Source organism: Oncorhynchus clarkii, chromosome 15 (genome assembly GCF_045791955.1).
Source record: "Oncorhynchus clarkii lewisi isolate Uvic-CL-2024 chromosome 15, UVic_Ocla_1.0, whole genome shotgun sequence".
In the NCBI taxonomy this organism is placed as follows: Eukaryota; Metazoa; Chordata; class Actinopteri; order Salmoniformes; family Salmonidae; genus Oncorhynchus; species Oncorhynchus clarkii.
In genome coordinates this window covers 29,982,176-29,998,385 of record NC_092161.1, presented here as the reverse complement: position 1 = coordinate 29,998,385, position 16,210 = coordinate 29,982,176, and the positions used below count along the sequence as shown (strand labels likewise).

General features: G+C 42.9%; 2 protein-coding genes across 5 annotated transcripts; both read left to right on the top strand.

Annotated features, from left to right (window-relative positions):
• The first annotated feature begins 211 nt into the window (after positions 1-211).
• On the top strand, positions 212-9,975 carry LOC139367187 (clusterin-like protein 1). Of its 4 annotated transcripts, XM_071105339.1 has the most exons (9): positions 212-273; positions 1,276-1,409; positions 3,153-3,301; positions 5,469-5,639; positions 5,771-6,227; positions 6,857-6,991; positions 9,150-9,364; positions 9,506-9,676; positions 9,842-9,975. In XM_071105339.1, exons 2-9 carry the CDS (start codon positions 1,307-1,309, stop codon positions 9,845-9,847), a joined length of 1,407 nt encoding a protein of 468 aa, XP_070961440.1. In that variant the 5' UTR covers positions 212-273; positions 1,276-1,306; the 3' UTR covers positions 9,848-9,975. The 4 variants fall into 4 exon arrangements, with proteins under 4 accessions (XP_070961440.1, XP_070961437.1, XP_070961438.1 ...); XM_071105336.1 differs by having other exon boundaries at positions 9,506-9,847; XM_071105337.1 differs by having other exon boundaries at positions 219-279; positions 9,506-9,847.
• Positions 9,976-10,373: 398 nt separating this feature from the next.
• Positions 10,374-13,664, top strand: LOC139367188 (thymidylate synthetase). Its single transcript, XM_071105341.1, has 7 exons — positions 10,374-10,618; positions 10,816-10,889; positions 12,181-12,355; positions 12,457-12,558; positions 12,686-12,861; positions 12,985-13,056; positions 13,362-13,664. Exons 1-7 carry the CDS (start codon positions 10,396-10,398, stop codon positions 13,497-13,499), a joined length of 960 nt encoding a protein of 319 aa, XP_070961442.1. The 5' UTR covers positions 10,374-10,395; the 3' UTR covers positions 13,500-13,664.
• The last annotated feature ends 2,546 nt before the right edge of the window (positions 13,665-16,210 follow it).

Sequence of the window (16,210 nt, the reverse complement as noted above, 5' to 3'; positions counted from 1 at the left end):
GGCTCTGAAGTCCTATGGAAAAGATAAGCAGATTGTTTTTTTTGTTGTTTTGTTATGTATGCACTGAAACGGTAATCTCTAGTCAGCTGTGCAGGTGAGGTGTGGATGACGGCAGGCTTAATGGTCGATATTGCAAATAGGCTAATTGGATCTAAGATGACTGCTGTCTACAGTCATATAAATAGAACAAATCCTTGGGTTAATGCGAACACATCACTCTCGACCGCACGGCGCTACCAAGTCTGCTGCTTCTGTTTTCTCTCATCTCTCAAGGTAAACGTACGTTTGTGCCATTCATCCTATAGCATGTTCCCATCACGTGTTGTAGCTTTGCTTTCTGATTGGTTTCTGGTATGTATTGAGTAAGTAATTAGGCATGTATGTAGGCTACTATGGATGCTGGTATGCAGGATATCTGTTCGTATTGGCAATAACTGATGACTGATATTCTGGTATGAGAAAGGGATGGTGTGTTTTGTGATGTGTTTGGCTGTTGCAGTCTTTTCTATGGATGATATTTTTCTTGTACTGAAATAGAGATGATTGTCAGTAGGAGGAAAACTCTTTTATGTAGTATTGAGTGGCTATCAGGGTTGGAGTCAATTCCAATTGAATTCCAGCCAATTTAGAAAGTAAACCAAATGTTCCTTGTTGAAAAGCATAGAAGAGAATTTGAATTTCAGTGTACTTCCTGAATTGATTGGAAGGGAAACAGAATTGACCCCAACCCTGGTTGCTATTCAGTTTACCATGTTGTTTTCCAGCCACTATTCAGTTACTTCATTTGCATTTCAGTGGAGAGAGACAGATGATTTATTTTGTGAAGTTGAACATAAATCTTTTAAGTATAACCCATCTCTAACATTTGAACAATAAGCATAAATAGTCTATTGAGCTATTGATTATACCCATCCGTTGCCCTTCATGGCTTTGAAATCATTGGCATCTTTTCACCAATCCTTTGAATGCTTAAGATATTTGCACCCCCTTGTGGCAGACAACGGGATCCCTACGTCATGTCAGGTGTCTATTCAAATCCTCTTGTCTGTGAAGATCAGGCAAGATCCAGAACTGTCGATGAATCAATGACTTCCAGGAAGGTTCCGTGAGAAGAAGTCATCTCTCTAAAGCCCGATTCAAAGTCCACAGGCGGCAGAGCCACGATCATCTGGCGGCCCCATTGTGACATGCCTACGGGGCCAGTCAAGAGAGCACGTTTTTTCTGTATCGCTCTGACGTCAAGTCCTAATATTTAACCAATTGGTTGTGTTTCAGAGCTGCAGCCTGTGAGAGTACGCCAGTGAAGATGAGAGCGCTGCTGATTCTCACCCTCTACATTTCATCTCTTGGGGTCCTGCACTGTGGCCCCGACCCCTCTCCCACAGAACTGAGTGAGGATGTTCTCCAGGGTGAGTTTCGAAATGTACTATACCACATGCAACGTTCTTCACCTTTATCTAACATGTGACGCTCAGCAAAGCCTTTTATCCAAATTGACTTACAGTAGTGCATGCAAACATTTTCATATTCCTTGAACCCACAACCCTGGCATTGGAAGGACCATACTTTACCAGGACTATTGGTGTCACATAATGGCAATCAAAATCAAATCAAAATCAAATCAAATCAAATGTTATTTGTCATGTGCCGAATCCAACAGGGGTAAACCTTGAAATGCTTACTTACAAGCACTTAACCAACAATGCAGTTCAAAAAACAGAGTATTTAATCAAATAAACGAAAGTAAATATTAACACAATAGCATAACAATAACGAGGCTATATACAGGGGGTACCGGTACCGAGTCAGTGTGCGGGGGTACAGGTTAGTCGAGGTAATTTGTACATGTAGATAGGGGTGAAGTGACTATGCATAGATAATAAACAGTGAGTAGCAGCAGTGTAAAAACAAAGGGGGTGTCAATGTAAATAGTCTAGTGGCCATTTGATCAATTGTTCAGCAGTCTTATGGCTTGGGGATAGAAGCTGTTAAGGAGCCTTTTGGACCTAGACTTGGCGCTCTGGTACCGCTTGCCGTGAGGTAGCAGGGAGAACAGTCTATGACTTGGGTGACTGGAGTTTGGGCCTTCCTCTGTCACCGCCTAGTATATAGGTCCTGGATGTTAGGTATCTTGGCCCTAGTGATGTACTGGGCTGTACGCACTACCCTCTGAAGCGCCTTATGGTCAGATACCGAGCAGTTGCTATACCAAGTGGTGATGCAACCGGTCAGGATGCTCTCGATGGTGCAGCTGTAGAACTTTTTAAGGATCTGGGGACCCATGCCAAATCTTTTCAGTCTGCTAAGGGGGAATAGGAGTTGTCGTGCCCTCTTCACAACTTTCTTGGTGTGTTTGGACCATGATAGTTTGTTGGTGATGTGGATACCAAGGAACTTGTATTTCTCGACCCGTTCCACTACAGCCCTGTCGATGTGAATGGGGGCTTGTTCGGCCCTCCTTTTCCTGTAGTCCACGATCATCTCCTTTGTGTTGCTCACGTTGAGAGAGAGGTTGTTGTCCTGGCACCACACTGCCAGGTCTCTGACCTCCTCCCTATAGGCTGTCTCATCGTTGTCGGTGATCAGGCCACCATTGTGTCGTCAGCAAACTTAATGATGGTGTTGGAGTCGTGCTTGCCGCAGTCGTGGGTGAACAGGGAGTACAGGAGGGGACTAAGCACGCACCTCTGAGGGGCCTGTGAGTTGAGGATCAGCGTGGCAGATGTGTTGTGGTCTACCCTTACCACCTGGGGGGCGGCCTGACAGGAAGTTTTTGTCCAGGTGGGAAAGAGGCAGTGTGGAGTGCGATTGAGATTGCGTCGTCTGTGGATCTGTTGGGGCGTTATGCAAATTGGAGTGGGTCTAGGGTTTCTGGGATGATGGTGTTGGTGTGAGCCATGACCAGCCTTTCAAAGCACTTCATGGCTACCTACGTGAGTGTTACGGGGCTGTAGTCGTTTAGGCAGGTTACCTTCGCTTCCTTGGGCACACGGATTATGGTGGTCTGCTTGAAACATAAGAGACTCGGTCAGGGAGAGGTTGAAAATGTCTGTGAATACACTTGCCAGTTGGTCCGCGCATGCTCTGAGTAAATGTCCCGGTAATCCGTCTGGCCTATATCCAGATGTTTTCTCTGTTGGTTCTGGGTCCAGGGCTGTCGAGGGATGGTGAGCATTATGTTGACGAGGAGATGAAGAGAGCCTTGTTTGGGGTGAAACGGATGAAGGAGGTGATGGAGAAGAACCAAGAGAAGCATGAACACCTCATGAAGACCCTCAAAGAAAGTAGCGACAAGAGGAAGGTAAGCCATTTCACAGACAAAGCCGTGCACATAAAATCATCATACAGTAACATATACAGTGCATTCGGAAAGTATTCATAGCCCTGGATCAAATTGGTTTTTCCCCCTTCATCATTCCGCACACAATACCCCCAAAATGACAAAGTAAAAACAGGTCTGTAGAACTTCTGTCATATCCAATTGGTAGTTACAGTCTTATCCCATCGCTGCAACTCCCGTACGGACTCGGGAGAGGCGAAGATCGAGAGCCGTGCGTCCCTCGAAACACAACCCGTCAAGCCGCACTGCTCCTTGACACCACGCACGCTTAACCCGGAGGCCAGCCGCACCAATGGGTCAGAGGAAACAAAGATGAATGGAGCAAAGTACAGAGAGAATGGGTGAAACTCATTCTTGCATCGTTATACCCAAGAAGACTTGAGGCTGTTATCGCTGCCAAAGGTTCTTCAACAAAGTACTGAGTAAAGGGTCTGAATACTTATGTAAATGTGATATTTCAGGGCCTCCCGAGTGGCACAGTGGTCTAAAAGGCACTGCATCGCAGTGCTAACTGCGTTACTACAGATCCCGCTGAAGTTTTGGTACCCTTCCCCAGATCTGTGCCTCGACACAATCCTGTCTCGGAGTTCTAAGGACAATTTCCTCTACCTCATGGCTTGGTTTTGGCTCTGACATGCACTGTCAACTGTGGGACCTTATATAGACAGGTGTGTGCCTTTCCAATGTCCAATCAAATGCATTTTCGACAGGTGGACTCCAATCAAGTTCCAAACTTCTTCCATTTAAGAATGATGGAGGCCACTGTGTTCTTGGGGACCTTAAATGCTGCAGATCTGACTTCCTCATACACAGAAACCCATCACACATTTTCTGCCTCATAAAAAAAGGGTCATACAGAGACCACAAAGCAGACACTGAGTTGTGGATGTGGACTTAAGGAGGGCGTAGAGTACAATTTTTTTTAAAACTGTTTTTGCATTGTCATTATGGGGTATTGTGTGTAGATTGATGAAGGGAATTTAAAAAAAAATCAATTTTAGAATAAGGCCCTAACTTTACAACATGTGGAAAAAGTTAAGGGGTCTGAATACTTTCCGAAGGCAATGTGCAAGGTACCATGATAATAACAAATCACAGATTATTATCTGCATATGATTTAGGCAGTGAAAGATAGCACTTGGTTGAACACACCACAGCATTTAAGGCGCGAGACAATTTGCGTTAATGTAACTCTATTAAGCATATGTACAAATATGTAAGTTATGCTCTTCCCCGAGGATAAGAATGTCCTCCAAATGAATAAATAACGTCATATCTGATTATATCATCAATAAAATAAACCCCACTGTAAAAAATTCATCCACGGTGAGAGATTGGAGTCCAAAAAAGCATTCATCATCCTGAATCTAACGGGCTGTGTCCCAAATGGCACCCTATTCCCTATGTATTGCATAGGGTTTAGGGTACCATTTGGGATGCAAACAGGCTCACCATCTTCTACATGCCGTACACTGACTTCCCCACACACAGACACCCATCGCATAGTTCCTGCCTCATAAAAAAAAGCTCATACAAAGCAGACAGTGAGTTGTGGATGTGGACCTAAGGAGGGCGTAGAGTACAGCCCAGTCAGGATTAATGGGCTGACTGTAGATTTATATCTGTGTTCTGCATTCGTTCAGAAGGGAGGGTACTGTGAGCCAGGGCCTAGGAGGACCGCTGAGCTGAAGGGGCCTCAGAACCACATCCTCCTCTTTCTCTCTTCATTGACCACACATTCACCCTACACACTGACAGAGATTAGTACAGAGGTAACCAGGAAGAAATTGAGAGGTTACAAGGACCATTAGGCATGGTTATATTAAAATGCAGCACAGTACTTTTTCATAGTTATGATCATTGAAATGTGCTTCCATTAAGTCAGTCCAGTTGATCTTGCCTGTTAATACCTCTAAAGAACACCCCAATTTGCTATTGAATTTACAATTTTGGCTGCATTTTAGTTCCCAATATGGTCTATTCCATAGTGAAGTTTCCTCTAGATACCGATCTAGGATCAGCTTCTCCTCTCCCAAGCCTAACCTTAACCATTAGTGGGGGGAAATGCAAAACGAACCCAAGATCTGCATCTAAGGGCAACTACAACTTACTCTTTATTTTACTGAAGGGGGCAGTGCAACTGGCCACAGAGGCGGAGCTAAAGCTTCAGAAGGCGGAGGAGCAGTGCCATGATTCGCTAAGGACATCATTTATGGAGTGTCGACCCTGCCTGGAAGACACGTGCAAGACATTTTACACCTCCACCTGCCGGAGAGGCTTCTCCTCCTTCTCTTTCAAAGTAAGGCCTTTATATCTGCCTTCAAGGCCCCTTACACATCCACGGCTGCATTGACCCATGTCTTATCAAGTAGGCCCAAGATTGGTACAAATTCAGCTCCATTTAGGTATTTGGTTCTCTTCTGCTCACAGGTGGAAGAGTTCTTCAGGAAGTTATCCTCTCAACTGGAAACTCCAGACCAGGTTGTCAATCAGAACCAAGATAACCTGAACCAGACCCAGAACTCGGACGATCCAGATCTGGAGCTGGTGCGGCTGAATGCCTCCTTCAGTCAGATGCAAGGGAAAATGAGCTCCCTGCACAACCGGAGCACAGAGCTGGTCAACAACATGCACAAAGAGTTTGGCCATGGCTTCTGGGTGGCCTTCACCACTAAGCTGAAGCCCAAGCCCCTCTCCCCCACACAGGAGTCCCCTAGTGGGGGCTTCTTCATGGGCATGGGCCGCCTTGGCAGCATGGGCCTAGATGATGTGCTGGAGGAAGTATATGACTTTGGCCGAGCGGTAGTGGAAGACTTCAGTGATGCAATGACAGATGTCTTGGACGAGATGCAGGAGGCTGTAGATGAGGAGTCTTGGCAGCAGAGAGGTATCCAATGATAATAGCCATTCGATACACATTCAGACTACTGGCAAATTTGATCATTATCAGATTTGTCAGGAAATACAGTATCTATTTCATATACCATTATATAATGTAGAGATTTCAAGTTCTAAGTACTATAGTCAACGATTGTATAGTATGAAGATGCCTAGAAACTGCTCCTCCAATATAAATCCCAGATTGCGCTTGTAGGCGATGTCATGGCAACGTTGGCTAGCTAAGCTCATGCGCATAACACGTCATTGTGTCTAACTGTCATTCTCGCACCGAACTGCTCATGTGCAGGCCGTCAAATCAGAGGCACCCCTTCATCCCTTTCATGAGGTTGGAGTAATAACATGTTCAGCTACGTAAGACATTGACTCGAATCTAGTTTGTGCCTTTAGATTTAGAGAAAAAATAACAACCAATACTTTCTCCCATTGACTTCCCAAACCCCAAACCCCTGATTGGTCTGTCGAGTCTGCTTCGCAAAGTGTTCCCAAAATAATTTCAATGTTGGGCCTCTGGGTTTAGAAACTCTGTGCTATAGTTATCATATTGTGGTGTCTCTCTAATTTGATACAGCTCTGATGATGTTTTCCTGTGTGCTGTGCCCCTTTCCAAAAACACAGAGTCCTTCCCTAGCTGGAGCTGGGTCCCAGTTCCATTCCCAGACATGTATCTCTGTAGACAGCTCCGCAGGCAGGTAGCAGAGTGCTGGCAGCTGCAGAGACTGTGCGAGTCCTGTCAGGACACTTTGGTGAAAGGTAAATATTGATGATCATTATTGAACTCTCATTGAATTAAAAGGTTGCCTGTCCTATTGGAACACATGGTTCAAATTACACATTGCGCCCCTTGGGGATTCCCATGAAATTGTGTTCTACGGTCTAGCTTCTAGACTGTTAACTTAAGTGTTTGACCATGCCGTTGTGTAACAGAGTTGGTCTCAATTTGCAAATCACTAGCTTTTCTAGTGTAATTAGCTAAGACAGGGACAGGTAAGGAAGCTTTACTGTTAAGCAAGCACAGTGTTATAGGGGGGAATGGGGTAAGTTGAGAAAATTTGGTAAATTGAACTACCCTTGTTTCTAGGAAACCATATACAGTGGGGCAAAAAAGTATTTAGTCAGCCACCAATTGTGCAAGTTCACCCACTTAAAAAGATGAGAGAGGCCTGTAATTTTCATCATAGGTACACTTCAACTATGACAGACAAAATGAGAAGAAAAAAATCCAGAAAATCACATTGTAGGATTTTTAATGCATTTATTTGCAAATTATGGTGGAAAATAAGCATTTGGTCAATAATAAAAGTTTCTCAATACTTTGTTATATACCCTTTGTTGGCAATGACAGAGGTCAAACGTTTTCTGTAAGTCTTCACAAGGTTTTCACACACTGTTGCTGGTATTTTAGCCCATTCCTCCATGCAGATCTCCTCTAGAGCAGTGATGTTTTGGGGCTGTTGCTGGGCAACACGGTGTCCCACTGCTTAAGCAGGGGGACACGTCTGGCACTGCAGGATTTGAGTCCCTGGCGGCGTAGTGTGTTACTGATGGTAGGCTTTGTTACTTTGGTCCCAGCTCTCTGCAGGTCATTCACTAGGTCCCCCTGTGTGGTTCTGGGATTTTTGTGATCATTTTGACCCCACGGGGTGAGATCTTGCGTGGAGCCCCAGATCGAGGGAGATTATCAGTGGTCTTGTATGTCTTCCATTCCCTAATAATTGCTCCCACAGTTGATGTCTTAAAACCAAGCTGCTTACCTATTGCAGATTCACTCTTCCCAGCCTGGTGCAGGTCTACAATTTTGTTTCTGGTGTCCTTTGACAGCCCTTTGGTCTTGGCCATAGTGGAGTTTGGAGTGTGGCTGTTTGATGTTGTGGACAGGTAACGAGTGGAGGACAGAGGAGCCTCTTAAAGAAGGTCTATGAGAGCCAGAAATCTTGCTTGTTTGTAGGTGACCAAATACTTATTTTCCACCATAATTTGCAAATAAATTCATAAAAAATCCTACAATGTGATTTTCTGGATTTTTTTTCCTCATTTTGTCTGTCATAGTTGAAGTGTACCTATGATGACAATTACAGACCTCTCTTATCTTTTTAAATGGGAGAACTTGCACAATTGGTGGCTGACTAAATACTTTTTTGCCCCACTGTACAAAATGTCTAATTTCACCAAATACTTAGGAAGAGGTTGTCAATTCATGGAATTTGTGAAGGAAGAAACCACATGGAAAAGGTTGTAGCAAGTTAGGTCCAAAAACTGATTTTCACCAAGTCAAATTAATATATTGTGTTAGAGGTTTCATGATGCTTGTGTCTAAACCAAAGTAGATCATTTAAAGGTTGTTCTCTAGATCAGTTGTGGTCTCTATAAACTTAAATATGAGGTACCTAAACCTAGCATGAAATTGCTTCCTTGTAACTGTGTGGGCTAATATAGTCAAAATGTTTGCCTTACGGTAAATTGAGCCAATGGCAAGTTGAGCAAATTGAAGTGTTTTCTTCTCAGTTGTAATGCAAGGCATTATCGCTGGGATATGAGATAACAGGGCCTGGCCTATGTTAAAAGTGTTTAAAAAAAAAGTTAAACCTGTGTTAACAGCTGCTTAAAATGATTAACAGACAAAAACGCGATTGTGTTGAATTGTGTTTGGGAAAGAAAGATAGACATGGTTTTAAAAGGTAGTGGTAATATTACATTTAGTACAGAAACGTGTAGGCGGCTTAACTTACCCTGTCCAGCGGTAATGTTTACATACATTCTGATTATTTCCAGGGATACACAACATCCTGACATACATGTAGACATCTTCGTTATAAAGAATACTATATTTCCCTTGACAGAGTTGATGCTGAATGTAAGAAATGTCTACATTTCTCCCCACTCTCCCCTTATCTGTATCATGTTCCCCCAGAGTGTCCCAGTGTTAGGGAACTCCACTCTGCGCTGGAGGAGACCTACCGGCTGCTCAACACGTCTCGTCTGCAGTATGAGGAGATGCTGCAGGTGGTCCAGAAACACACGGACGACACACGCACCTGGCTCAGCACCATGGAGGCCAAATATGGCTGGGTGACGCAGCTCACCAATGGCACCCTGGGTCCTCAGTACGTCTTCGGTGTGAGCGCGGTAAGTTCACAGTACACACGTATAATGGTTGTCCCTTTGTACCTCTGATGGTGATGATGATGTTGTTGCTGATGATTTCAGCCCTTTAGAAAAAAAAACGAATATTATTCTCATGATTACTGTGTTGTAATATGTTTCCAGGTGGTTCTACAGGTGAGGGATAACGGGTTTAAAGATGACACCAGAGTGGTGTTGAACATCCTGAACTCTCCTTCATTAACCCTCTCCGTCCCAGCAGAGCTAGAGGTGCAGGACTCTGCCTTCATTCAGTATGTGGCCCAAGAGGCCCTGGCCCACTACAAACAGTCAAAGGTAAGTATAAAGTCTGCAGCTAGGCAAAACGTACATGCCATGATCACAGTACCCAGACAATTCCTTATAATTGAAATGTCTCATACAGTATGCTATAGGCCCAAGCTAGTTATACATGACAAAAGTAATGGGTTGTATCCTGCATTGTTTCTGATCCTTTCACAGATATGAAGTAATCCGAGGATTTTGCAAACTGTGCTATTCATAAGCCTCAATTTACCATTGTGTGTCTACCAGTTCCCTGGAATGGAGCATTATGTTTAAGGTTGTATGCAACATTTGGTCGAGCTACGCGCTATACTCTATACACTAAGTGATGGAATAAAAAAATGTAAGCAACATGTGTTTGATCAACTTTTACATTTGACTGATGATTAAACTGTGACTGTGAACATTTCCATGGTTATTTTTATTTATTTATGTTCATACATCACTCGTTTCTGATCACTCGTCTCTATATTCGCGGCATATAGAGAGGCGGGGATTACCTTTTGCGCGTTTTTCCCCAATCTCCCATTGGTCCAGTTGTAAAACCAAGAATCATGCTTGCCCTCGTCTTTTACTTGATTGGAGGAATATCTTCTATGTAGGTGTGTCTTCGAGGGAAAACCAAAATAAACCAGGAAATGTTCAATTTAACACAGGAGTAGAAGAAATCAACCAGTGCTTCCACTGCATGAATTGTGTCAGTATTTTTTGTTGTTAAACCAACCAACAAAATGCCTGCTACTTCTGATATACACACAGCGGAACCTTGTAATAACGAAGAGCCTAAGAAGGCAGATAGTCAGGTGGGACAAAGTTCGTTCTCTCTCTTCTGTGATGAACGCGGGTATCTGAACCAATGTGAATACATTTTGCAACATGGACATCGAAAGGGAGACCGAACAGGAACGGGGGTCATCTCTGTTTTCGGTTCACAAACGAGATACAGTCTCCGGGGTAAGTCGATTTAACTAATGTTAAGTATGTGTGGGAAGTTGTGCGTAGACGGTTAATGCGCGATTAAAACATATGTAATTTTCCCGCCATGGCGGGAATTGCACAACCTAAGTTGAACGTTGCCTTCTTAACTGGCTTTGCATGGGACCTCTGTTCAAATGACTAGCTTCTTTTTTTTTTTTCGTTTATCATTCCAGATCAGTTTCCTTTGCTGACGACGAAAAGGGTTTTCTGGAAAGGAATTCTCGAAGAACTACTGTGGTTTATCAAAGTAAGAAGGAAGCCATGTCCCCCGAAATAATGCATCAGTGACCACGTTTACATGCACACCAATATCCAGAAATTATTCGGAATACTCAAGTATTCTGTTTTTTTGAGTTGGCTAATATTAACGTCATATCCCCTTAACAATGACCGGAATACAAGCTTTCCCGGGTTATGTAAAACTAGGAGAAAATGCCTAGGATATGGTGCTTTTTAGACGGGGAAACTCATGTAAACATCTTATTCGGTTTACTGTTTTACGCGGTCTGCGCAGGCTCCGGTTGCATAAATCGTGCCATCGTCACACAACACCCTAGACTGCGAACACCCGTGATTCAAACGTCATCGCACAACACCATAGACTGTTGGCAGTCTGGTGACGTTTCCATCTGATTGTCAAAACAAATCACTTCAAAAAGTAGGCTACCTGTGCAGTTAGATCCACCATTAATAATGCCATTTATTTTTCTGATATTCCATACGGGACCTTAATGCATACTGGCTATTTTCACCCCCAATAATTAACTACATTTGTTAGGCCATTTGTTTGTCAACTATAGTTAAATACATGCAGCTTCTATTCTGTCATAACTTGTTGCATTGTAAGACTAGTCCTCACCAAAACAATGTCATGCATCGATAGAATGAATGCATTAATCTAGTTAACACAGGTGAAGTTGTCTATTTCGTTTAGGAACCGGGAGAAAACGCCAACAACTCAAACCGTGGAAAGATTGGACCTGTGTAAAATGTCCAATGCCATCAGTTTGATCGGTTTTAAAGAAGCACGTTTCTGATAAGACTTCAGTTCGTCTGGGACGCATGTTTTATGTGGTTGAAATACAGTCTGTGTGCATAAGTGTCGAAGATAACACTCGAGATGCTGAACAATATTATTTCTTCACTCCTGTTGCTGAGCAAATGGTTATTTGTTGTATCCATTATTCTGCAAGAGTAAATATTATATTTCCCTACATGTGAAAGGTTATAGGCCTACAGCCAGTGTCCTTCCACACTTCAGTTTTCTGTTCCATTTTACCCATATGAAGTTCAATTAGGAATATTCTGTTTATTCACGGATACAGGGATACTCGTGAACGGGATATCACATGTGCATGTAAACAGATATTCCTGAATCAGATCTTAAGCGCGATATGAGCTGCTATCCGGAATACTGTATGCATGTAAACGTGGTCACTGTTATAATGCATTGAATTGAATGTTTCCACTACTTGGGGCGCCATACCAATACATCGGGCAGAGACGTTGACGGATCTTGTTCTGTGTGTTTGCTGTAGGGCTCAACAAATGCCAAGGAGCTCGCAGAGAAAGGGGTGAAGATCTGGGATGCAAATGGATCGAGACAGTTCCTGGACAAAATGGGGTTTACAGACCGGGAGGAGGGAGACTTGGGACCCGTGTACGGTTTCCAGTGGAGGCACTATGGTGCAGAATACAGCGACATGCACAAAGGTCCATCACCCTGACATGGTGTTGTAGGATTATGTTGTGTTTCAATCCAACCAATTTGAACTGTAGTGCTTAATTCTCTTGCCTAATACTTCACTTTGTAGATTACACAGGACAAGGTGTGGACCAACTACAGATGGTTATTGACACTATCAAGACTAATCCAGAAGACAGGAGAATCATAATGTGTGCATGGAACCCCAAGGGTATTTGACTAAAATATTCCATTCTGATTTTGCACAGACATTTGCAGTAATGATTTCAATGTGTATTCCACACTTAACAGTCAGTGTTGATTTGTATCTCTCACACCCACTCCTGTGCTGTTCTCAGACCTGCCCCACATGGCGCTGCCCCCCTGCCATGCCCTGTGCCAGTTCTATGTCATTGACGGGGAGCTGTCGTGCCAGCTGTACCAGCGCTCGGGGGACATGGGCTTGGGAGTACCCTTCAACATCGCCAGCTACGCCCTCCTCACCTACATGATCGCTCACATCACAGGACTCAAGGTGGGGCAGACACTGGTTTAAATATCATACTCTCAACACCTCCCTTTGACTAAAAGCAAAGAGGATATTTTAATAAGAGGTGTAGTAAATTTAAGAGATTTCTTGCCTTTTTTCCCCCTTTAGCCTGGGGACTTTGTGCACACTCTAGGAGATGCTCACATCTACAGCAACCACGTCGAACCCCTCAAAGTGCAGGTAGGTTCATGACCCGATACAGCAACACGGGCAACTTTGACATTGAGATATACACTGCAGTGACAGGTGTGTAATGCTACAGCCAATGAGATGTGTATGCATACAGTACCAGTTAAGTTTGGCCACACCTACTCATTCAAGGGTTCTTCTTTATTTTTTACTATTTTCTACAATGTAATAATATTGTCCATTTTGATGTTGTCCGTCAACGGATGACTCTCATTTTTAAGAACCATTGTCTCAATCTATAGTTTTTGGACACAATGTCTGGCCGCAGCCTAAACGTGATGACCCTTCCCTTACAGCTCCAGAGAGAGATTCGGCCCTTCCCCAAGCTGAAGCTCCTCCGGACGGTTGAGAAAATAGATGACTTCCGTGCAGAAGACTTTGAGATTGTTGACTACAATCCCCACCCCACCATCAAAATGCAGATGGCAGTTTAAATGGGCTTTAATGAACTAATATATGGGTGGTTGTCCTTTTTAATTGATTTAAATATTCAGGTACAGTCTACCTGTTGCCTTTTTTCTTCTTTTTTTTGATTTAATTGTGTATTTTGTCATGTGATTTTTTGTTTTGTTTTTGTAAATAAAGAATTTATACATTTAGTTGACTTGTTAGTTGGCACAGAGCTTGGAAACATGTTCTAATATTAAACAACAATTTATTGAGACAGAACATTAGAGTACAGATCTAGGATCAGCTTACACTCCCCCAGTCATAACCTTAACAATTTGTGAGGGGAAATTAATAACGGACCCAAGATCCACTTCTAGGGCCACTTCACCCTACTCCACATTCCTCACGGGTCCAGGAGCTTCTTCCACATTTCTGAAGGGTATCAGTGTCTGCACTGATGAGTCCCCAACATCTCACTGGAGTAGCCTGGATCCTGATGGAACAATGACCAACAGAAATTATGGTCATTGTGGTCATAACATACCTTGGGAGGCATGTAGTGGGTGTTCTGAATCACATGACTTAAAGTGCTCATCCTGAGAAAGACTGGAACAGATTTAATTTCAGCTCCTGACCCCAGGTCAAATATTAGTTCTAATCACATGGATTTAAAGTAATTATGGGAGTCATGGTTATATTGAATGTTTTGTCATTGTGGCTGGAATATTACCCTAAGTGACAAGAGTGAAAGGAAGCCTCTACATAATACAAAAAATTCCAAATTATGCATCGTGTTTGCAGTAAGGGACTAAAGTAAAACTGCAAAACATTTGGCAAATAAATTAACTTTGTCCTGAATACAAAGTATTATGTTTGGGACAAATACAACACATCACTAAGTACCACTCTTCATATTTTCAAGCATGGTGGTGGCTTCCTGTTATGGGTATGCTTGTCATCTGCAAGGACTAGGGAGTTTTTTTAGGATACAAATAAATGCCATAAGCACAGGAAAAATCCTAGAGGAATACCTGGTCTGCTTTCCAACAGACACTGGGAGACAAATTCACCTTTCAGCAGGACAATAACCTAGAACACAAGGCCAAATATACTCTGAAGTTGCTTACCAAGACGATATTGAATGTTACTGAGTGACCTAGTCACAAAATCTATGGCAAGACTTGAAAATGGCTGTCTAGCAACAACCAACTTGACAGAGCTTGAATTATGTTCAATAATTGTACAATCTAGGTGTGCAAAGTTTAGACTTACCCAGAAAGACTCACAAAGGTTATTCTAACATGTACTGACTCAGGGTTGTGAATACTTATGTAAATTAAATATTTCATTTTCAAAACCTTTGCAAAAAATCTAAAAACATGTTTTCACTTTGTCATTATGGGGTATTGTGTGTAGATGGGTGAGAGAGAGAAATCGATTTAATCCATTGTGAATTCAGGCTGTAACAACAAAATGTGGAATAAGTCAAGGGGTGTGAATACTTTCTGAAGGCACTGTATCTATGTCAGTCTGTGTCTCTCTCTCTGTGTATGTTCCTATAGTTGTGCACTGCATTATGAGGTTTACTGCATCCAATGGCGTAACAGATTAGATTTACCAGTGTGTTGTTGGGTCCAATCATCTGCCGTATGAGACTTCACTGGCGAATGTCATTCTCTAGGTCAGCCCCCACAGTCTTGCACTAAATGATGGATGGACCAAGTTCAAAGTGATGGTGGGGGCTGACCTAGAGGAGTCGCATACGGCAGATGATTGGACCCAACAACACACAGGTAAATTGAATCTGTTATGCAATTGGATGCAGTAAACATCATAATGCAGTTGATTGGACCAATTCATCCTGCAGCCAATTGTCTTCTCTGTTTAAGACAATTGATGCCAACCAGAGGTTGGACATAGGTGACCTGGGGGACCAGGCTGGCTGAGTACAAACCCATGTGGATCAAAGAGCCCACCTCCCCCAACAACATCCTGGGACATGCTGCCATCTTCAAGGTGAGAAGGATCTGAGGCCTGGGCTCTTTCTGAATGTGTCTTTCTGTGATTCCTCACATCCTATTTCCTCACTTCTCAACTATGTTGGAGAAGGTCCAAGGTCTTTCCCCCCGGACCTTCTTCAAAAACAGTTATTTTATTTTTTATGTTTGCAAATATATTAAAAAACAGAAATACCTTATTTACATAAGTATTCAAACCCTTTGCTATGAGACGTGAGGAACTAGAATGGTGTTGATCCATCCTCAGTCTTTTCATATCACAACCATTAAACTCTGTTTTAAAGTCAAATCGAATCTTATTTGTCACATGCCGAATACAACAGGTTACCATGCACCGAATACAACCTTACCGTATAATGTTTACTTATAAGCCCTCGGCCTCTTGGTGAAATCCGTGAGCACTTTCCTTCTTCTCCGGCAACTGAGTTAGGAAGGACGTCTATATCGTCGTAGTGACTGGGTGTATTGATACCCTATCCCAAGTGTAATTATTAACTTCACCATGCTCAAAGGGATATTCAATGTTATATTATATCAATGATATTCAATTAACCCATTTACCCATAGGTGCCCTTCTTTTCAAGGCATTGGAAAACCTCCCTGGTCTTTGTGGTTGATTCTGTGTTTGAAATTCCCTGCTTGACTGAGGGATCTCACAGATAATGTGTGGAGTACAGAGATGAGGTAATCAATCATTCAATAGAGTGAGTCCATGCAACTTATGTGACTTGTTAAGC

What these genes read in the sequence shown, in the direction of transcription:
- LOC139367187 (XM_071105336.1), top strand. Translation starts at nt 1,307, where the DNA reads ATGAGAGCGCTGCTGATTCTCACCCTCTACATTTCATCTCTTGGGGTC. An exon ending in GAGTGAGGATGTTCTCCAGG is followed by an intron (nt 1,410 to 3,152) that starts GTGAGTTTCGAA and finishes TTCTGGGTCCAG; the next exon opens with GGCTGTCGAGGGATGGTGAG. An exon ending in AAAGTAGCGACAAGAGGAAG is followed by an intron (nt 3,302 to 5,468) that starts GTAAGCCATTTC and finishes ATTTTACTGAAG; the next exon opens with GGGGCAGTGCAACTGGCCAC.
- LOC139367188 (XM_071105341.1), top strand. Translation starts at nt 10,396, where the DNA reads ATGCCTGCTACTTCTGATATACACACAGCGGAACCTTGTAATAACGAA. An exon ending in AACGAGATACAGTCTCCGGG is followed by an intron (nt 10,619 to 10,815) that starts GTAAGTCGATTT and finishes TTATCATTCCAG; the next exon opens with ATCAGTTTCCTTTGCTGACG. An exon ending in TCGAACCCCTCAAAGTGCAG is followed by an intron (nt 13,057 to 13,361) that starts GTAGGTTCATGA and finishes CTTCCCTTACAG; the next exon opens with CTCCAGAGAGAGATTCGGCC.